The 15,146-nt window shown below is 40.2% G+C and overlaps 1 protein-coding gene across 10 annotated transcripts in view; it reads right to left on the reverse strand.

The window, feature by feature from the left end:
* Positions 1-434: 434 nt before the first annotated feature.
* The window catches only part of ppp3cb (protein phosphatase 3, catalytic subunit, beta isozyme), a 57,471-nt gene continuing 42,759 nt past the window's right edge, over positions 435-15,146 (reverse strand). For 5 of the 10 annotated variants that reach the window (XM_047819234.1, XM_047819233.1, XM_047819235.1 and 2 more), the window contains 7 exons: positions 12,795-12,889; positions 12,026-12,151; positions 11,470-11,547; positions 11,156-11,240; positions 10,297-10,394; positions 9,945-9,992; positions 435-3,755 (listed from right to left, as the gene is read on the reverse strand). In XM_047819234.1, the coding sequence (XP_047675190.1) occupies positions 3,577-3,755; positions 9,945-9,992; positions 10,297-10,394; positions 11,156-11,240; positions 11,470-11,547; positions 12,026-12,151; positions 12,795-12,889 (709 nt within the window). In that variant the 3' untranslated portion in view covers positions 435-3,576. The remainder of the gene's footprint in view (positions 3,756-9,944; positions 9,993-10,296; positions 10,395-11,155; positions 11,241-11,469; positions 11,548-12,025; positions 12,152-12,794; positions 12,890-15,146) is intronic. The other 5 variants (XM_047819237.1, XM_047819236.1, XM_047819241.1 and 2 more) reach the window with 3 other exon arrangements.

The raw sequence follows: 15,146 nt of genomic DNA on the forward strand, positions 1-15,146 counted from the left end.
TGATCACATGCACATTATCATTTAGTGCTGGTTAATAGTATGCATAATATTATAGAGCAGCTACACTAATTCCTCTCCATTGCTTCTCCTTTTCTACCCATCCTGAGGCATCTAGAGATTGTACCAGTTTCAGTTGGCTTCTGCGTCATAAAGATTTTAGACATTCAAAGAGAAGATGACAACTACATGTGGCCTTAATCAATACACAGTTGTCAGACTGTATCTTAGGAAGGAATTCATTTAAAATAACACTTTCTGGTGTTCATAAATGTTTATAATAACACCCTCCAGTGTCACCCAAGTGAGGATGAGGTTCCCTTTTGTGCCTGGTTCCTCTCAAAGTTTCTTCCTCTTCAGTCTAATGTTGTTTTTCCTTGTCACAGTCACCTCAGTCACCTCAGGCTTGTTCATTAGGAATAAATACAAAGACGAGGAAAGGTCCATGCATATTTTATTCAAGAGTAAAAAAAGAGATTTGTCCCATGGGGCATGCGTACATTGTGTGTAGATCAATAGTCAGAATGGCAAAACTAAGAAAATTACGAGGAGAGATAGAGAGAGATAAATATATAGAGAGAACGAAAGATAGAGAGAATCACAAACAACTCATGAACTGCTTCAGTTTTAAAGTAAAGCACAATGAGGGACCAAACGAGAAGTGAAGCCAGAAACAGCAGAAAGCTAATTTTATAATAAACAAGAAGAATAATGACGAGAATAATGATGAGCGGAATATATCTTCTTTAAAAACATCAGGACACCAGAAGGCGCATCCATATTTGCTTTACATTGTTGAATTTCCCATGCAGTCATGCAGCCTGGGTGGCTTTTCAAACAGTTATATGATCATTCACTCAACTGAACGACTTCTGTACATGATCATGTACATGAGAGGGAAAAGAAAATCTCATATATATAAATAATAAAACCACAAGCGTTGTCACTGAAGTGTACAGCAAACGGTAAACGAGCTAAAAAAAAAATCAAACATAAAAGAAACATAAATAAATCGTTCACTTAAATAGAAAAAAAAACATCAATGTGAAAAAATGTCAATTTATGTACAAAGCAAGATCCCAAGGCGTGTTCGGCGCAGCCGGATCAGTCTTTTATAGCTGGACATGCCAGGACCTGATTGAGACCATACAGTATTTGAGTTCTATATTTGCACAAAGAATGTCGGTGTGTGAATGTCCACAAACACCAGAACCTTTTAATCGCACCGGTCCTCCTCTGCTGTTACAGATAGAAACGTGTTGATGTGAAGGCGTCTCTTGTTGAGTCCGGCAGCTGTTTATAGCGGTTCCAGTAAGATGCAGCGACAGCAGCGTTAACATCGCACAGAGCAGACGAGTAAACATGAACGAAGAAAAAAAACCCTCCTAGATCTGCATTGTGAACGTCTTTTGTTTTGTCAAAGTCCACACACACACACACACACACACACACACACACACACACACACACACACACACACACACACACACACACACAGGGCTGTCTGAATACATTTTACAAGAAAAAAAAAGATGAACGTCTCAGTGTTAAGGATCTCATGGTCTAGTTTTAAGTCACTGAACCACAAATGAATTGAAACTTCTCGGCTAAAAACTCATCATTTACAGCCAACTTTATTCGCACATATTAAAAGCCGAATATTAGCAGCATCACACAACACCACTCTGTATGTATTCAGATTTAAAGGTGAAGTGGGCATGGCCAAACTGCTACAGCAACTATAGTAGTATAGCATTTTACGCATATAAGGTGCACCTAAAAGCCTTAAATTTTCTCAAAAATCAGACATGCGCCTAATAATCTTTTGCGCCTTATGTGTGCACTGAGTTCCAAAATCTGTAAAAAATATTGTTGTGGGACTTTGGTAAGCGCTCCGCTGGGATACATACATTACGTACGCTTGCAGCGATAAACCAATCAGAAAACATTACGTAATACGTACAGTACGTACACTTCTCACCTCCGCCACGCCTCCAATAGGTGAGGACTTTGATGGATTTGTGGGAGATTGATAATGTGTGTGTAATGTTATATAGTAGAATAAAGTTCCACCAAACTCACTGTTTTGCTTCCGTTAAATTTTTTTGTATACCGTATGTTTTAGCATGTGCCTTATAATCCGGTGCGCTTTATGGTGCGGAAAATACGGTACTTTTATTCTTTTTTTTTTTTTTTTCATTTTAAATATGAAACCATGTGTTGCTCTCAGTTGATAGTGTTTTTTAGTCAGCGTGACAGTGTGACAGTGCATGCTTTCTGATGGGGACATGTTGAAGCCGTTTGCTCGTTCCTTTATTTTCAGACATGTATGAAGTGTTTCAGTGACTTGAGTCATGTTGCTAATGCAAACAGTCTGAAGAGTTTTGAAAATGTGATATACTGATGCTTGATAGCAAATGAAAAAAAAAAAGAGTCATGTCCAACAGATTACATAGTGCACTACATACTGTAGAGTCTACAATGGTTTTGTGTTCTTGTACACTTTGTAGTAAGCATATATACAGTGACTAAAAACAGAAAAAAAAAATTAGCATGATGGAAAAACTTCATGCTTCATAGATTGGTGTTTTGTTTACCGGGTAAAGGTGTCAAGATTGGAATCACGAATCGCAGATGATGAGGATGATGATGATGAGAATGTTGATGATAGTGAATATGAGTTTAAAAAATGCTCCACATGAAAGATTAATTTAATATTAGCATGTGAGCCAAGAAAGAGACTATAAAACATCAAGGAATAAATTTCAAAAATTTTATAATTCTATAAGAGATATTTGTTTTTTAAATGAAAAGGTAAGCCCAAACACACACACACACACACACACACACACACACACACACACACACACACACACACACACACACACACACACACACACACACACACACACACACACACACTCCTCTGACAGTGAATTAAAATCGCAGACGCCGTAATATTCAGTTTCCAGCAGGAACAGTCTTCTGTGATAAAGCCTTACTTCCTTACAAAGTAATTACACAAGTCAACCAACCAACCACTCACACACACACACACACACACACTCACACACACACACACACACACACACACACACACACACACACACACACACACACACACACACACAAACTAATCCAAGATAACAGCACCCCAACATCCTATTATTAGTTTCTAGTTAATGTGCCATTATACAACTCACACACACTCGTCTCTCTCTTCCACTTCACTAAAACAAAAGCAAACCTCCAGAATTTCCTCCAGCAGTTCCTCCAGTACATCATTCAGTGTTTCCTCAATTACCTCCTTAATTACTTCCTCCAGCACTTCCTCAATTACTTCCTCCGGCACTTCCTCCCGTCATCACATGCTGTTTACCTCCTCCCTTTCAAAGTCAAATAAAAATAAGCCTGGCTCTTCTGTAGTTCATGTAGGCTGCGTCTCAAATCACAGTCACTCTTCCACTGTGAAGAGAAAAAGTGCAGCAATGCAGACGGAGGGATAGAGGGGATAAAATGAGGAAGAGCAAGGGCACAGACAGGGATGAGTAGGAATGGGAGGAGGATAAAGATGAGGAGTCACTGGAGATTGCTGTTGTCGTCGGTGCCGTTGGACTCGGCCATGTTCATGCGGCCCATAGACAGACCCACACTGTTAAGCACGTCACGGCGAGGAGGCATGCGCTCGTTTATCCGGTCCAGACCCTTCGCCTCCTCAAAACTTCTGATCTTATGCTGCGGGGAGAAACCACGGATAGCTGGAGAAATGGAGGGAGAGAAAGAGAGGGGGAGAAAGAAATAATCAAGGGAAATGAGAGAAGCAGAAAGAAGGAAGGGAGATGAAAGGAACGTAAATAAGGAGATACAAGGAGAAGAAAGTTAAAGAGAAGACAGAGAGATGAAAGAATTAAAGAGAAACGAAGGGATGTAGAGATGAGATTAGACAGGGGGAGGGACAAAAAGATAGAGGGGGAGACAAAGAAAATAAGAAGAGAGGAAAAGACAAAGCATAAAGAATCTTTACTGTTTAAACAATGTTCTGTTCTGCATACACACAGACGCGCATGCACACACACACAAACACACGCTCACTCACTCTCTCTCTTCCTCTCTCTTTAATACCCTCCCACTCTCTAACACCCTTCCACTCTTTCTCTAACACTCTCTCTAACACCCTCCCACTCTCTAACACTCTCTCACTAACACCCTCCCACTCTCTAACACCCTCCCACTCTCTCACTAACACTCTCCCACTCTCTCACTAACACCCTCCCACTCACTAACACTCTCCCACTCTCTCACTAACACCCTCCCACTCTCTAACACTCTCTCACTAACACCCTCCCACTCTCTAACACCCTCCCACTCTCTCACTAACACTCTCCCACTCTCTCACTAACACCCTCCCACTAACTCTCTCTCTCAACTAACACTCTCTCTCTCAACTAACACTCTCTCTCTCTCAACTAACACTCTCTCTCTCAACTAACACTCTCTCTCTCAACTAACACACTCTCTCAACTAACACTCTCTCTCTCAACTAACACTCTCTCTCTCAACTAACACTCTCTCTCTCAACTAACACTCTCTCTCTCAACTAACACTCTCTCTCTCTCAACTAACACTCTCTCTCTCAACTAACACTCTCTCTCTCAACTAACACTCTCTCTCTCAACTAACACTCTCTCTCTCAACTAACACACTCTCTCTCTCAACTAACACTCTCTCTCTCAACTAACACTCTCTCTCTCAACTAACACTCTCTCTCTCAACTAACACTCTCTCTCTCAACTAACACTCTCTCTCTCAACTAACACACTCTCTCTCAACTAACACTCTCTCTCTCAACTAACACTCTCTCTCTCAACTAACACTCTCTCTCTCAACTAACACTCTCTCTCTCAACTAACACTCTCTCTCTCAACTAACACTCTCTCTCTCAACTAACTCTCTCTCTCAACTAACAAACTCTCAACTAACACTCTCTCTCTCAACTAACACTCTCTCTCTCAACTAACACTCTCTCTCTCAACTAACACTCTCTCTCTCAACTAACACTCTCTCTCTCAACTAACACTCTCTCTCAACTAACACTCTCTCTCTCAACTAACACACTCTCTCTCTCAACTAACACTCTCTCTCTCAACTAACACTCTCTCTCTCAACTAACACTCTCTCTCTCAACTAACACTCTCTCTCTCAACTAACACTCTCTCTCTCAACTAACACTCTCTCTCTCAACTAACACTCTCTCTCTCAACTAACACTCTCTCTCTCAACTAACACTCTCTCTCTCAACTAACACTCTCTCTCTCAACTAACACTCTCTCTCTCAACTAACACTCTCTCTCTCAACTAACACACTCTCTCTCTCAACTAACACTCTCTCTCTCAACTAACACTCTCTCTCTCAACTAACACTCTCTCTCTCAACTAACACTCTCTCTCTCAACTAACACTCTCTCTCTAATAACACTCTCTCTCTCAACTAACACTCTCTCTCTCAACTAACACTCTCTCTCTCAACTAACACTCTCTCTCTCAACTAACACTCTCTCTCTCAACTAACACTCTCTCTCTCAACTAACACTCTCTCTCTCAACTAACACTCTCTCTCTCAACTAACACTCTCTCTCTCAACTAACACTCTCTCTCTCAACTAACACTCTCTCTCTCAACTAACACTCTCTCTCTCAACTAACACTCTCTCTCTCAACTAACACTCTCTCTCTCAACTAACACTCTCTCTCAACTAACACTCTCTCTCTCAACTAACACTCTCTCTCTCAACTAACACTCTCTCTCTCAACTAACACTCTCTCTCTCAACTAACACTCTCTCTCTCAACTAACACTCTCTCTCTCAACTAACACTCTCTCTCTCAACTAACACTCTCTCTCTCTCAACTAACACACTCTCTCTCAACTAACACTCTCTCTCTCAACTAACACTCTCTCTCTCAACTAACACACTCTCTCTCTCAACTAACACTCTCTCTCTCAACTAACACTCTCTCTCTCAACTAACACTCTCTCTCTCAACTAACACTCTCTCTCTCAACTAACACTCTCTCTCTCAACTAACACTCTCTCTCTCAACTAACACTCTCTCTCTCAACTAACACACTCTCTCTCAACTAACACTCTCTCTCTCAACTAACACTCTCTCTCTCAACTAACACTCTCTCTCTCAACTAACACTCTCTCTCTCAACTAACACTCTCTCTCTCAACTAACACTCTCTCTCTCAACTAACACTCTCTCTCTCTCAACTAACACTCTCTCTCTCAACTAACACTCTCTCTCTCAACTAACACTCTCTCTCTCAACTAACACTCTCTCTCTCAACTAACACTCTCTCTCTCAACTAACACTCTCTCTCTCAACTAACACTCTCTCTCTCAACTAACACTCTCTCTCTCAACTAACACTCTCTCACTCAACTAACACTCTCCTCTCTCAACTAACACTCTCTCTCTCACTAACACTCTCCTCTCTCAACTAACACTCTCTCTCTCAACTAACACTCTCTCTCTCAACTAACACTCTCTCTCAACTAACACTCTCTCTCTCAACTAACACTCTCTCTCTCAACTAACACTCTCTCTCTCAACTAACACTCTCTCTCTCAACTAACACTCTCTCTCTCAACTAACACTCTCTGTCAACTAACACTCTCTCTCTCTCTCTCTCTCTCTCTCTCTCAACTAACACACTCTCTCAACTAACACACTCTCTCTCAACTAACACTCTCTCTCTCAACTAACACTCTCTCTCTCAACTAACACTCTCTCTCTCAACTAACACTCTCTCTCTCACTAACACTCTCCCACTCTCTTGCACTACCACTCTCCCACTCTCTCACTAACACTCTCCCACTCTCTCACTAACACCCTCCCACTCTCTAACACTCTCCCACTCTCTCTCTAACACTCTCCCACTCTCTCTTTAACACTCTCCCACTCTCTCACTAACACTCTCCCACTCTCTCTTTAACACTCTCCCACTCTCTCACTAACACTCTCCCACTCTCTCACTAACACCCTCCCACTCTCTAACACTCTCCCACTCTCTCACTAACACCCTCCCACTCTCTAACACTCTCCCACTCTCTCACTAACACTCTCCCACTCTCTCACTAACACTCTCCCACTCTCTCACTAACACCCTCCCACTCTCTAACACTCTCCCACTCTCTAACACTCTCCCACTCTCTCTTTAACACTCTCCCACTCTCTCACTAACACTCTCCCACTCTCTCACTAACACCCTCCCACTCACTAACACCCTCCCACTCTCCAACACTCTCCCACTCTCTCACTAACACTCTCCCACTCTCTCACTAACACCCTCCCACTCTCTAACACTCTCCCACTCTCTCTTTAACACTCTCCCACTCTCTCACTAACACTCTCCCACTCTCTCACTAACACTCTCCCACTCTCTCACTAACACCCTCCCACTCACTAACACCCTCCCACTCTCCAACACTCTCCCACTCTCTAACACCCTCCCACTCTCTCCTTAACACCCTTCCACTCTCTAACACTCTCCCACTCTCTAACACCCTCCCACTCTCTCCTTAACACCCTTCCACTCTCTAATACTCCCACTCTCTCTCTAACACTCTCCCACTCTCTTACTAACACCCTTCCACTCTTTCTCTAACAACCTCCCACTCTCTAACACTGTAGCATTCTCTCTCTATTACCCTCACACTCTCCCTTTAACACCCTCCTATTCTCTAACACCCTCTCACTCTCTCTTTAACACCCCCCACACTCTCTCTTTAACACCCCCCACACTCTCTCTTTAACACCCCCCACACTCTCTCTTTAACACCCCCCACACTCTCTCTCTAACACCCCCCCATTCTCTCTTTAACACCTTCCCACTCTCTCATTTAAAGTATTTTGTTATCAGTTATGCTCTGCCACAATTGACCAACCAGAATTGTATTCAAATATTGAAATATTGAATTTCAAATTTTTATTTAATTTGAAATGATAGACATTGAATAGTTATTCTGCACATTTGGTTAGACAGTTGCTCCAACTGACATTTTTAGAATTTGGGATGGAATAAAATGACTATAATGAATTTTCTTCTTCTTCACTAAAACATGTAAAAAAATATAACATGATTTCAGTCATTTACTTATTACATTTTCACACAGAAAAATATTGTACTTGGACCCAAAAATGCACATCACTCTCTCTGACCCAAAGCCCAATAGCATTAGGGCACTGATGAAAAAATTAATATTTGCAGTGGATCAAGAACCTAAGAAGGATCCTGTGGTTTAGATCTGTGTGTGTGATCAGCTGTAAGTGAGCACCAGAAACTGGAATTTTTCAGCAGTGCAGAGTTCATGCATTCTGATGCGGCTGATAACGTACACAATTAATTCACAGAAATCTCAGAAAAGAGAAAAAAGTACAACTTGTGACAGAACTGACACAAAAAACATGAACTAGAGTGACAGGAAAACTCGCACATACACACACACACACACACACACACACACACACACACACACACACACACACACACACACACACACACACACACACACACACACACAAGCATCCTCAATCACTCATTCACACATTTTGTATGTCACAATAGGGAAATTTATGACAGCTGGGAGAGGAAGTTACAAATTCAGACCTTCTATATAAAATAACATTCTGAATCACAAGGAACTCAAACAAACACCAATGTTTCCATTAGAAAACAAGACCAGGATCTACTCCCAATATTTCGGACATTTGATCTCAACAGATCTATTCTGATGGAAACACGGCAGAGATGATGTGAAACTATGCTCTACAGGGGATTCACTTACAGCACAGCAGTTCTTTTAAAATCTGCAGCTGTATTTTTATTTTTTTTTCTCCATGTTTCTTAGGTCTCGAATGCCCCAGTGGCAGAGAGGTCACATGATCCCAGCAGGTCACCTGCTCACAAGGGACCAATCACAGAGGCAGCAGTTGTGAGGCGGGGGCGGGGCTGGATAATGGTCTTCTACTGTTTTACAGTTAATAGCTAAAAAATAAAATGGACGATATTCATATAAATATTTCTATTTGTGTTATAAGGAATGTTTGATCTGGTGGCTTGCTGTGTCTCAAATCATCTTATACTGTGAAATATTCTAAAGCATGTCTAAAACATGGCATATCCAGCGAGATGTTTGTTCAAATTTAAACACTATTCAAACACAATGGATTAAAATGCACGGTGTAGCTCAGGTACATGTATTAAAACCTGTTTATAGACTTGTAATTATCATCTAATTATTATTGGAGTTCTAAAGATGTGAGTTTAAAGTTAGCAAACAAACTAAGAAAACTTTACAAATGTTTTAAAGTTTGTCATGTAGTTGATCAGGTGTTCGTTCGTAGATATCCGACTTCTGCTAATTTTTCAGTGTCATGTATTTCCCCCCTGCTACGACATGCACTTCCTTGATGTTCGCTTTTTTGCTAAACATCTCAAAGTTACATTAGGTTAAAGGTTAACAACACAAGCGAGCAGACATTTTGTTATCTTTTGTCTGTTACAAGCACTTCACTGTTTGCTCTGTGGTGCATGATGGGATAGATCAGTTCATTTAGAGAAATATTACACCAGCTGGGTTTGATTTGTAGTGTGAAAAGCATCTAGAACATTACACAAGTATGTGATTTGAGACACGTGTGTGTGTGTGTGTGTGTGTGTGTGTGTGTGTGTGTGTGTGTGTGTGTGTGTGTGTGTGTGTGTTTGTAGGCAACAAGCCTTTACTGATTCTGGTCATTTTCAATCATATCTGATGTCACAGCCCCTGACCTTTCATAGCCACCTCAAACTATGTTAGCTAGCAGATTAACAAGCTAGCTAGCGCATACTTATCGGTGGCTATGCAACCTCTGAGCAGCACAGATAGCGAGGCCGGCTGGTGATTACCTTCACTGTCCTCAACCGCCTCGATGGCTTCAATGGCCTCAATGGTAGCTGAGAAAGCAGAGACAGACACACGGAAAGACGGAGAGACACACAGACGGAGAGAGTGAAAGGAGGAGCATTATTGTGGCAGCCATGCAATCGGCACGAGCCGCCGTGAGTCCGCCGCAGAGGCTGGATATTTAGCCGTTAGCGTTAGCCAGATAGCACCGCTAGCCGGTTAGTTGTACAGTGTGATGTAAAGAGTTGTTCAGTAACAAGAACAAAAACAACATATGCAAGATTAGGGAGAAAGAGAAAGTGTTAGAAAGTGAAAGATAAAAACAGAAGTAGTGTTGTTTTTCTTTCTGCTCACCGCTCTGTAAAGTCTGTTTTCCCCCAGAAAGAACTCCACTGGGCAGCATGCCGGTCGGAGTCAGACCCTTAAGAGTCAACACGTTCTCACTCTCCTCACTACAGTAAAGAGAAGAAGCACAGAGGTTAGCTCAGACACACACACACACACACACACACACACACACACACACACACACACACACACACACACACACACACACACACGGAGGATAACATCTTCCTAAAATACTTCATGAAATCTCATGAAAGTCTGAATAGACGTTTGAATAGAGACGACTAAGCGGATCGGTACTGTGCTTTTACGGTTTGGTTTACCACAACGTTTTAGAGCCAAAACATTATTTCATGTAATATTAAAAAAAAAAAAGATTATCAAATGTGAGTCATAGTTTTCATTTTGAATAGAGTAAGAAGATTCTCAGAATAAAGTAAGAAGATAAGTATATGTGTAGATGATGCACAGATAGCGGGTGCGATAGATAGTGAGTAGGTGTATACAGATGGATGATGGATGGATAGATGGATGACCAGTAAGCAAACTTGTGTAGAAGGATAAATGGAATTATGGATGGATGGATGGATCTTGTTGCACATCAGCACTCACTCGTCATGAGCGAGTCACAGAGTTTATGTCAATGTTACTCTGAAACTCTGGATAAACCTCACAACATCTCTTCACTAATCATTAGACACACCTCCCTTCAACCGACCAATCAGTGTCCATCTGAAGGCGTGTTGGCTCACAGCTCAGGGTGCTGATAGAGTTATGTTGGTGTGCATCTCCTTCCTCTAGTGATTCAAAAGCACCTTAATGCTGAAGTATACAGTAAGTCAGTCTTCACTCAAGCTCTACTCACCGTAACACTGAGAACATTTTGGCCATTTTGCCAATGGCACGGATTTTGTTCCTGATGACCTCCTTACGTGCGGCTGCAGCATTCGCTAAAAGAAACACACACACACACACACACACACACACACACACACACACACACACACACACACACACACACACACAGAATAACAAAAAATAAGAAACGGTAGTAAGTGTCTTCTCACAGCTAGCTCAAAGCTAGCCAGGTGTAGATGTTTATGTTTTAACACTTCATAATGTAAGTCCAAAAGTATGTGCACCCCTGATGTTAAGCTAAAATCCTGGGTTTGTTTTTACCGTCATAGATCTCTTCGCCATCGTTCACAAGTTCATCATCTGAACAGATGCTAAGGACGTTCACCAACATCTCAGTCACTGTCAAGAGGTCAAAGGTCACAGAGTGAATGACAGGAGATTCCAAATGTATTCGTCTGTCTATCTATCTGTCTATCCACAAAATGAAAGGTACATTTTGTAGTTTTTGATGTTGATAATAATAATAAACATATTCATTAAATTCTGTCAAAAAAACCTTCAAAAATATATTACAACATATTGGAAATATATATAATTCTATATTGTCCATTCATAATATACACTTTTCTGGTATTTTCTGATGTTTTTAATGTTCTGGCCCAATTTAAAATAAATGTAAAATATTATAATTATTAAAAAAAAAAACAATAAAAATAAATAAATAAAATCACTCACTGATACATTATTTCATAATCCTGAAAATATTAGTGTAGCTTAAAATGTTATTTCTAATCAAATATTTAACAACAATAGGATAAAACTATGTGACTAATTAGATATGAATTGTGGTTGATAGAAGCTGCCAGACATCTCGAACCTTTCTCTCCGACGAAAGGCAGGGACCAGGTAAACACATCCATGAAGTTCGGTAGCCAGTACGGATGTGGTGAGCAGTTAAATTGACGTATGTTCATCACGTTGTTCTCGTATTTCAGCACGGCAGCTGCACAAACATGCAATAATAACATCAAATGTCAGATAAAATGTTTTTTTCAGAATAAGGTAAGAGAACAAACTTAATATATTTTGAGAACAAAGGTAATATTCCTAGAAAAACTTCCTGCAATACTTTCACAATAAGTAAATAGTCTTAATTTTGGAAAAAAAAATATTTTAAGAATTAAATTAGAATTTATGGTACTAGCAGTATAATGGGCAGGGTTTCATTGAGGAGTTGGTAAAGTTACACTTTAGTATTTGTTTTATAAAGAAAGAAGTACTTCATCATCTGTAACATCTGCACTAGATTATTATTAGTATTAGAAACCTTAGGGTTTTTTTTTGACAATAATATTATGACTTTTTCTCATATATCACAGCAAATATGACTACTTTTTCACCATAAATTGAAATATTATTCTCAGAATAAAGTAGAAAGATAAATATGAGTAGATGATGCACATATAGAGGATGCAATAGATAGTGAGTAGGTGTGTACAGATGGATGTACAGAATCGGTGTTCTGTCCTCACCCACGATAGCCATAACTAATGCTAAGCCATCAGCCAGCCATGTTACTGTTACTCCAGAAGTGCGAGAGACTCAAAGGCAATGTAGGCCATTAACACACCAAAGAAATGACCAACCTTTATTATTATACACATCCAGGTAATTGGGAGCAGAGAAGATTGTGATGAGAGATGGGAAGCCTGTCGTCTGGCTTTTTCTGTACATCCGATAACTGCAAATAGATAACAAGGGAGAGGAGATGGACAGTAAGCAGACTTGTAGTGAACTTGTAGTGAAGGATGTCTAACTAGATATATGGATGGAGGAATGGAAAGTAAACAGGCTGGTAGAGGTAGATACATGAGGGATAGATAGCAGGCAAGGATAATGAGATAAACAAACAGATGGACAGCTGGTTGCATGGATGGATGGATGGATGGATGGATGGATGGATGTATAGTAAGCAGACTTGAAATAGATGGATAGATAAATAGATGAGTAGATTGTGCAGAGAAAGAGGGCTTGATAGATAGTGAGTAGGAATGGATGCATGGATGGATGGATAGATAGATGGATGGACGAATGGATGGTTGGATGGAAGAGCAGTAAGCAGACTTACTTACTGAGAAAAAATGGAATCATAGAGTAGACAAGTAAAGAGGAAGACCAAGGATGGATGGATGGATGGATGGATGGATGGATGGATGGATGGATGGATGGATGGATGGATGGATGGATGGGTGAATAGATGAATGGAGAAATGAAAAGTAGGAAGGGATGGGTAGAGACTTGTAGAGAAGGTTAAATAAATAGATGGATGAATGGATAGATGAGTGGATGGATGGCTGGCTGGATGGATGCATGGATGGATTAAGAAATGAAAAGTAAGCAGATTGCATGAAGTAATTAAATGGAGTGAAAAATAGCAGACTAGTAACCTAAGATAGATGAATTGATAAATGAATGGATGGATGGATGGATGGATGGATGGATGGATGGATAGAAAGATTGGTTCTCACCTTAAGTCATCGAATTAGTTGATTTAAGAGATGTTAGAGTCATATTTCTAATATGTTTTTGTTTGAGTAATATATAGAGTAAAGCTGCGATGTGTTTTGCGGTTTTGTCTCCACCCAGTCGTTATTCCCCTCTATATTGTTGTCACACCAGTCTTGCTTTCAGTCACGCTAGTAACTCGAGAATTATTTTAGGGGGATTTTGTTAACAGGTGAGTCACAGTGTTTATTAAAGGCCATTTCCTGGACTGTTATTTATTAACAATGCTCCAGGACGATCTTCTGCAAATTCTTTAATAACAAAAAATTGTTTAAATATTACAGACAGGGGTTTAAATTTAGATATAAACATCTCTACTAACATGTGTTTTTTTAAGCAGAGCAGCGGGGTAACATTATGAGCAGGCAGCAGTGCTGCTAAAAACTTTTAAATGCAGATAGCAATACCGAAGCTGCTATTCAGCATGGATGCTAGAATCAGTATAATAATCTAAAATAAGACATGGGCATAGTGTTAGTTAAAGATTTGAAAAATAAAACAGACAAAGTCATATTTTAACCTTTATCCGAATCAGGAAGTTCAAATATAGTGGAGAAAATTAAATTTAGTGTCAATTTACATGTGTATACAATGCATGCTAACAAATATATATTGTTCAAGTGTATTCATCATCCTAAAATATATTGTTTGGTTATTTTTAGGAATGTGGCTGCATCACCCTTGCTTTCACTGAAAACTCACACCAGGCCATGCACGGGTCCCTCCATTTTGAGTTCGACCGAGAATCATCCTGGGTAAATACATATTTTATATTTTCTTAAATTATATTTAGCTTGAATCATTATTGCATTGTATGACATATGCAAACAACGTTATCAATGACAATTAGTGATGTTCATATGTGTTTGTGGGTGTGTTTCATAAACAGATGTGATCAGGCACCTGCTCCAAATAGGGCAAAGGCAGCACACAGACAGTCCACTGTGTCATGGAAGGATCAGACAGACTCTGCGATTCGCACGTGAACCTGGACCTCGACTGAGGTCTTCTGACTCTCATTCTCCATTTAGTCTATTTAAAATGTTTAAAATGTGAACTCTGTGCCACAACACAAATGTTCAAGCTGCCAAGTCAATAGCCAAGGGACGCAAATACAAATGGAGAGATGTAACCGTGAGTGAGATGTATCGCTACATTGGGCTCTTATTTTACATGGCAATGGTAAAGTTGCCCTCCATCATAGACTACTGGCGACAGAGCAGTATCTTCACAGTTCCCACAGTATTTTCACAGCACCACAAAACACCATGGAAATGCCTGGCATGCGATGTTCACCTGTGTCTTCAGTTGAACAGGAACTGCTTTCAAGAGTGGCACAGGGATTTTGCATTGTATTGTAGTGTATTGTTTTATTGTTTTTATTGTACTCCTTTTTTATTTTCTATACATACTGTACTGTATTGTTTTATTGT

The sequence above is a fragment of the Tachysurus fulvidraco genome, chromosome 10 (assembly GCF_022655615.1).
Source record: "Tachysurus fulvidraco isolate hzauxx_2018 chromosome 10, HZAU_PFXX_2.0, whole genome shotgun sequence".
Classification (NCBI taxonomy): Eukaryota; Metazoa; Chordata; class Actinopteri; order Siluriformes; family Bagridae; genus Tachysurus; species Tachysurus fulvidraco.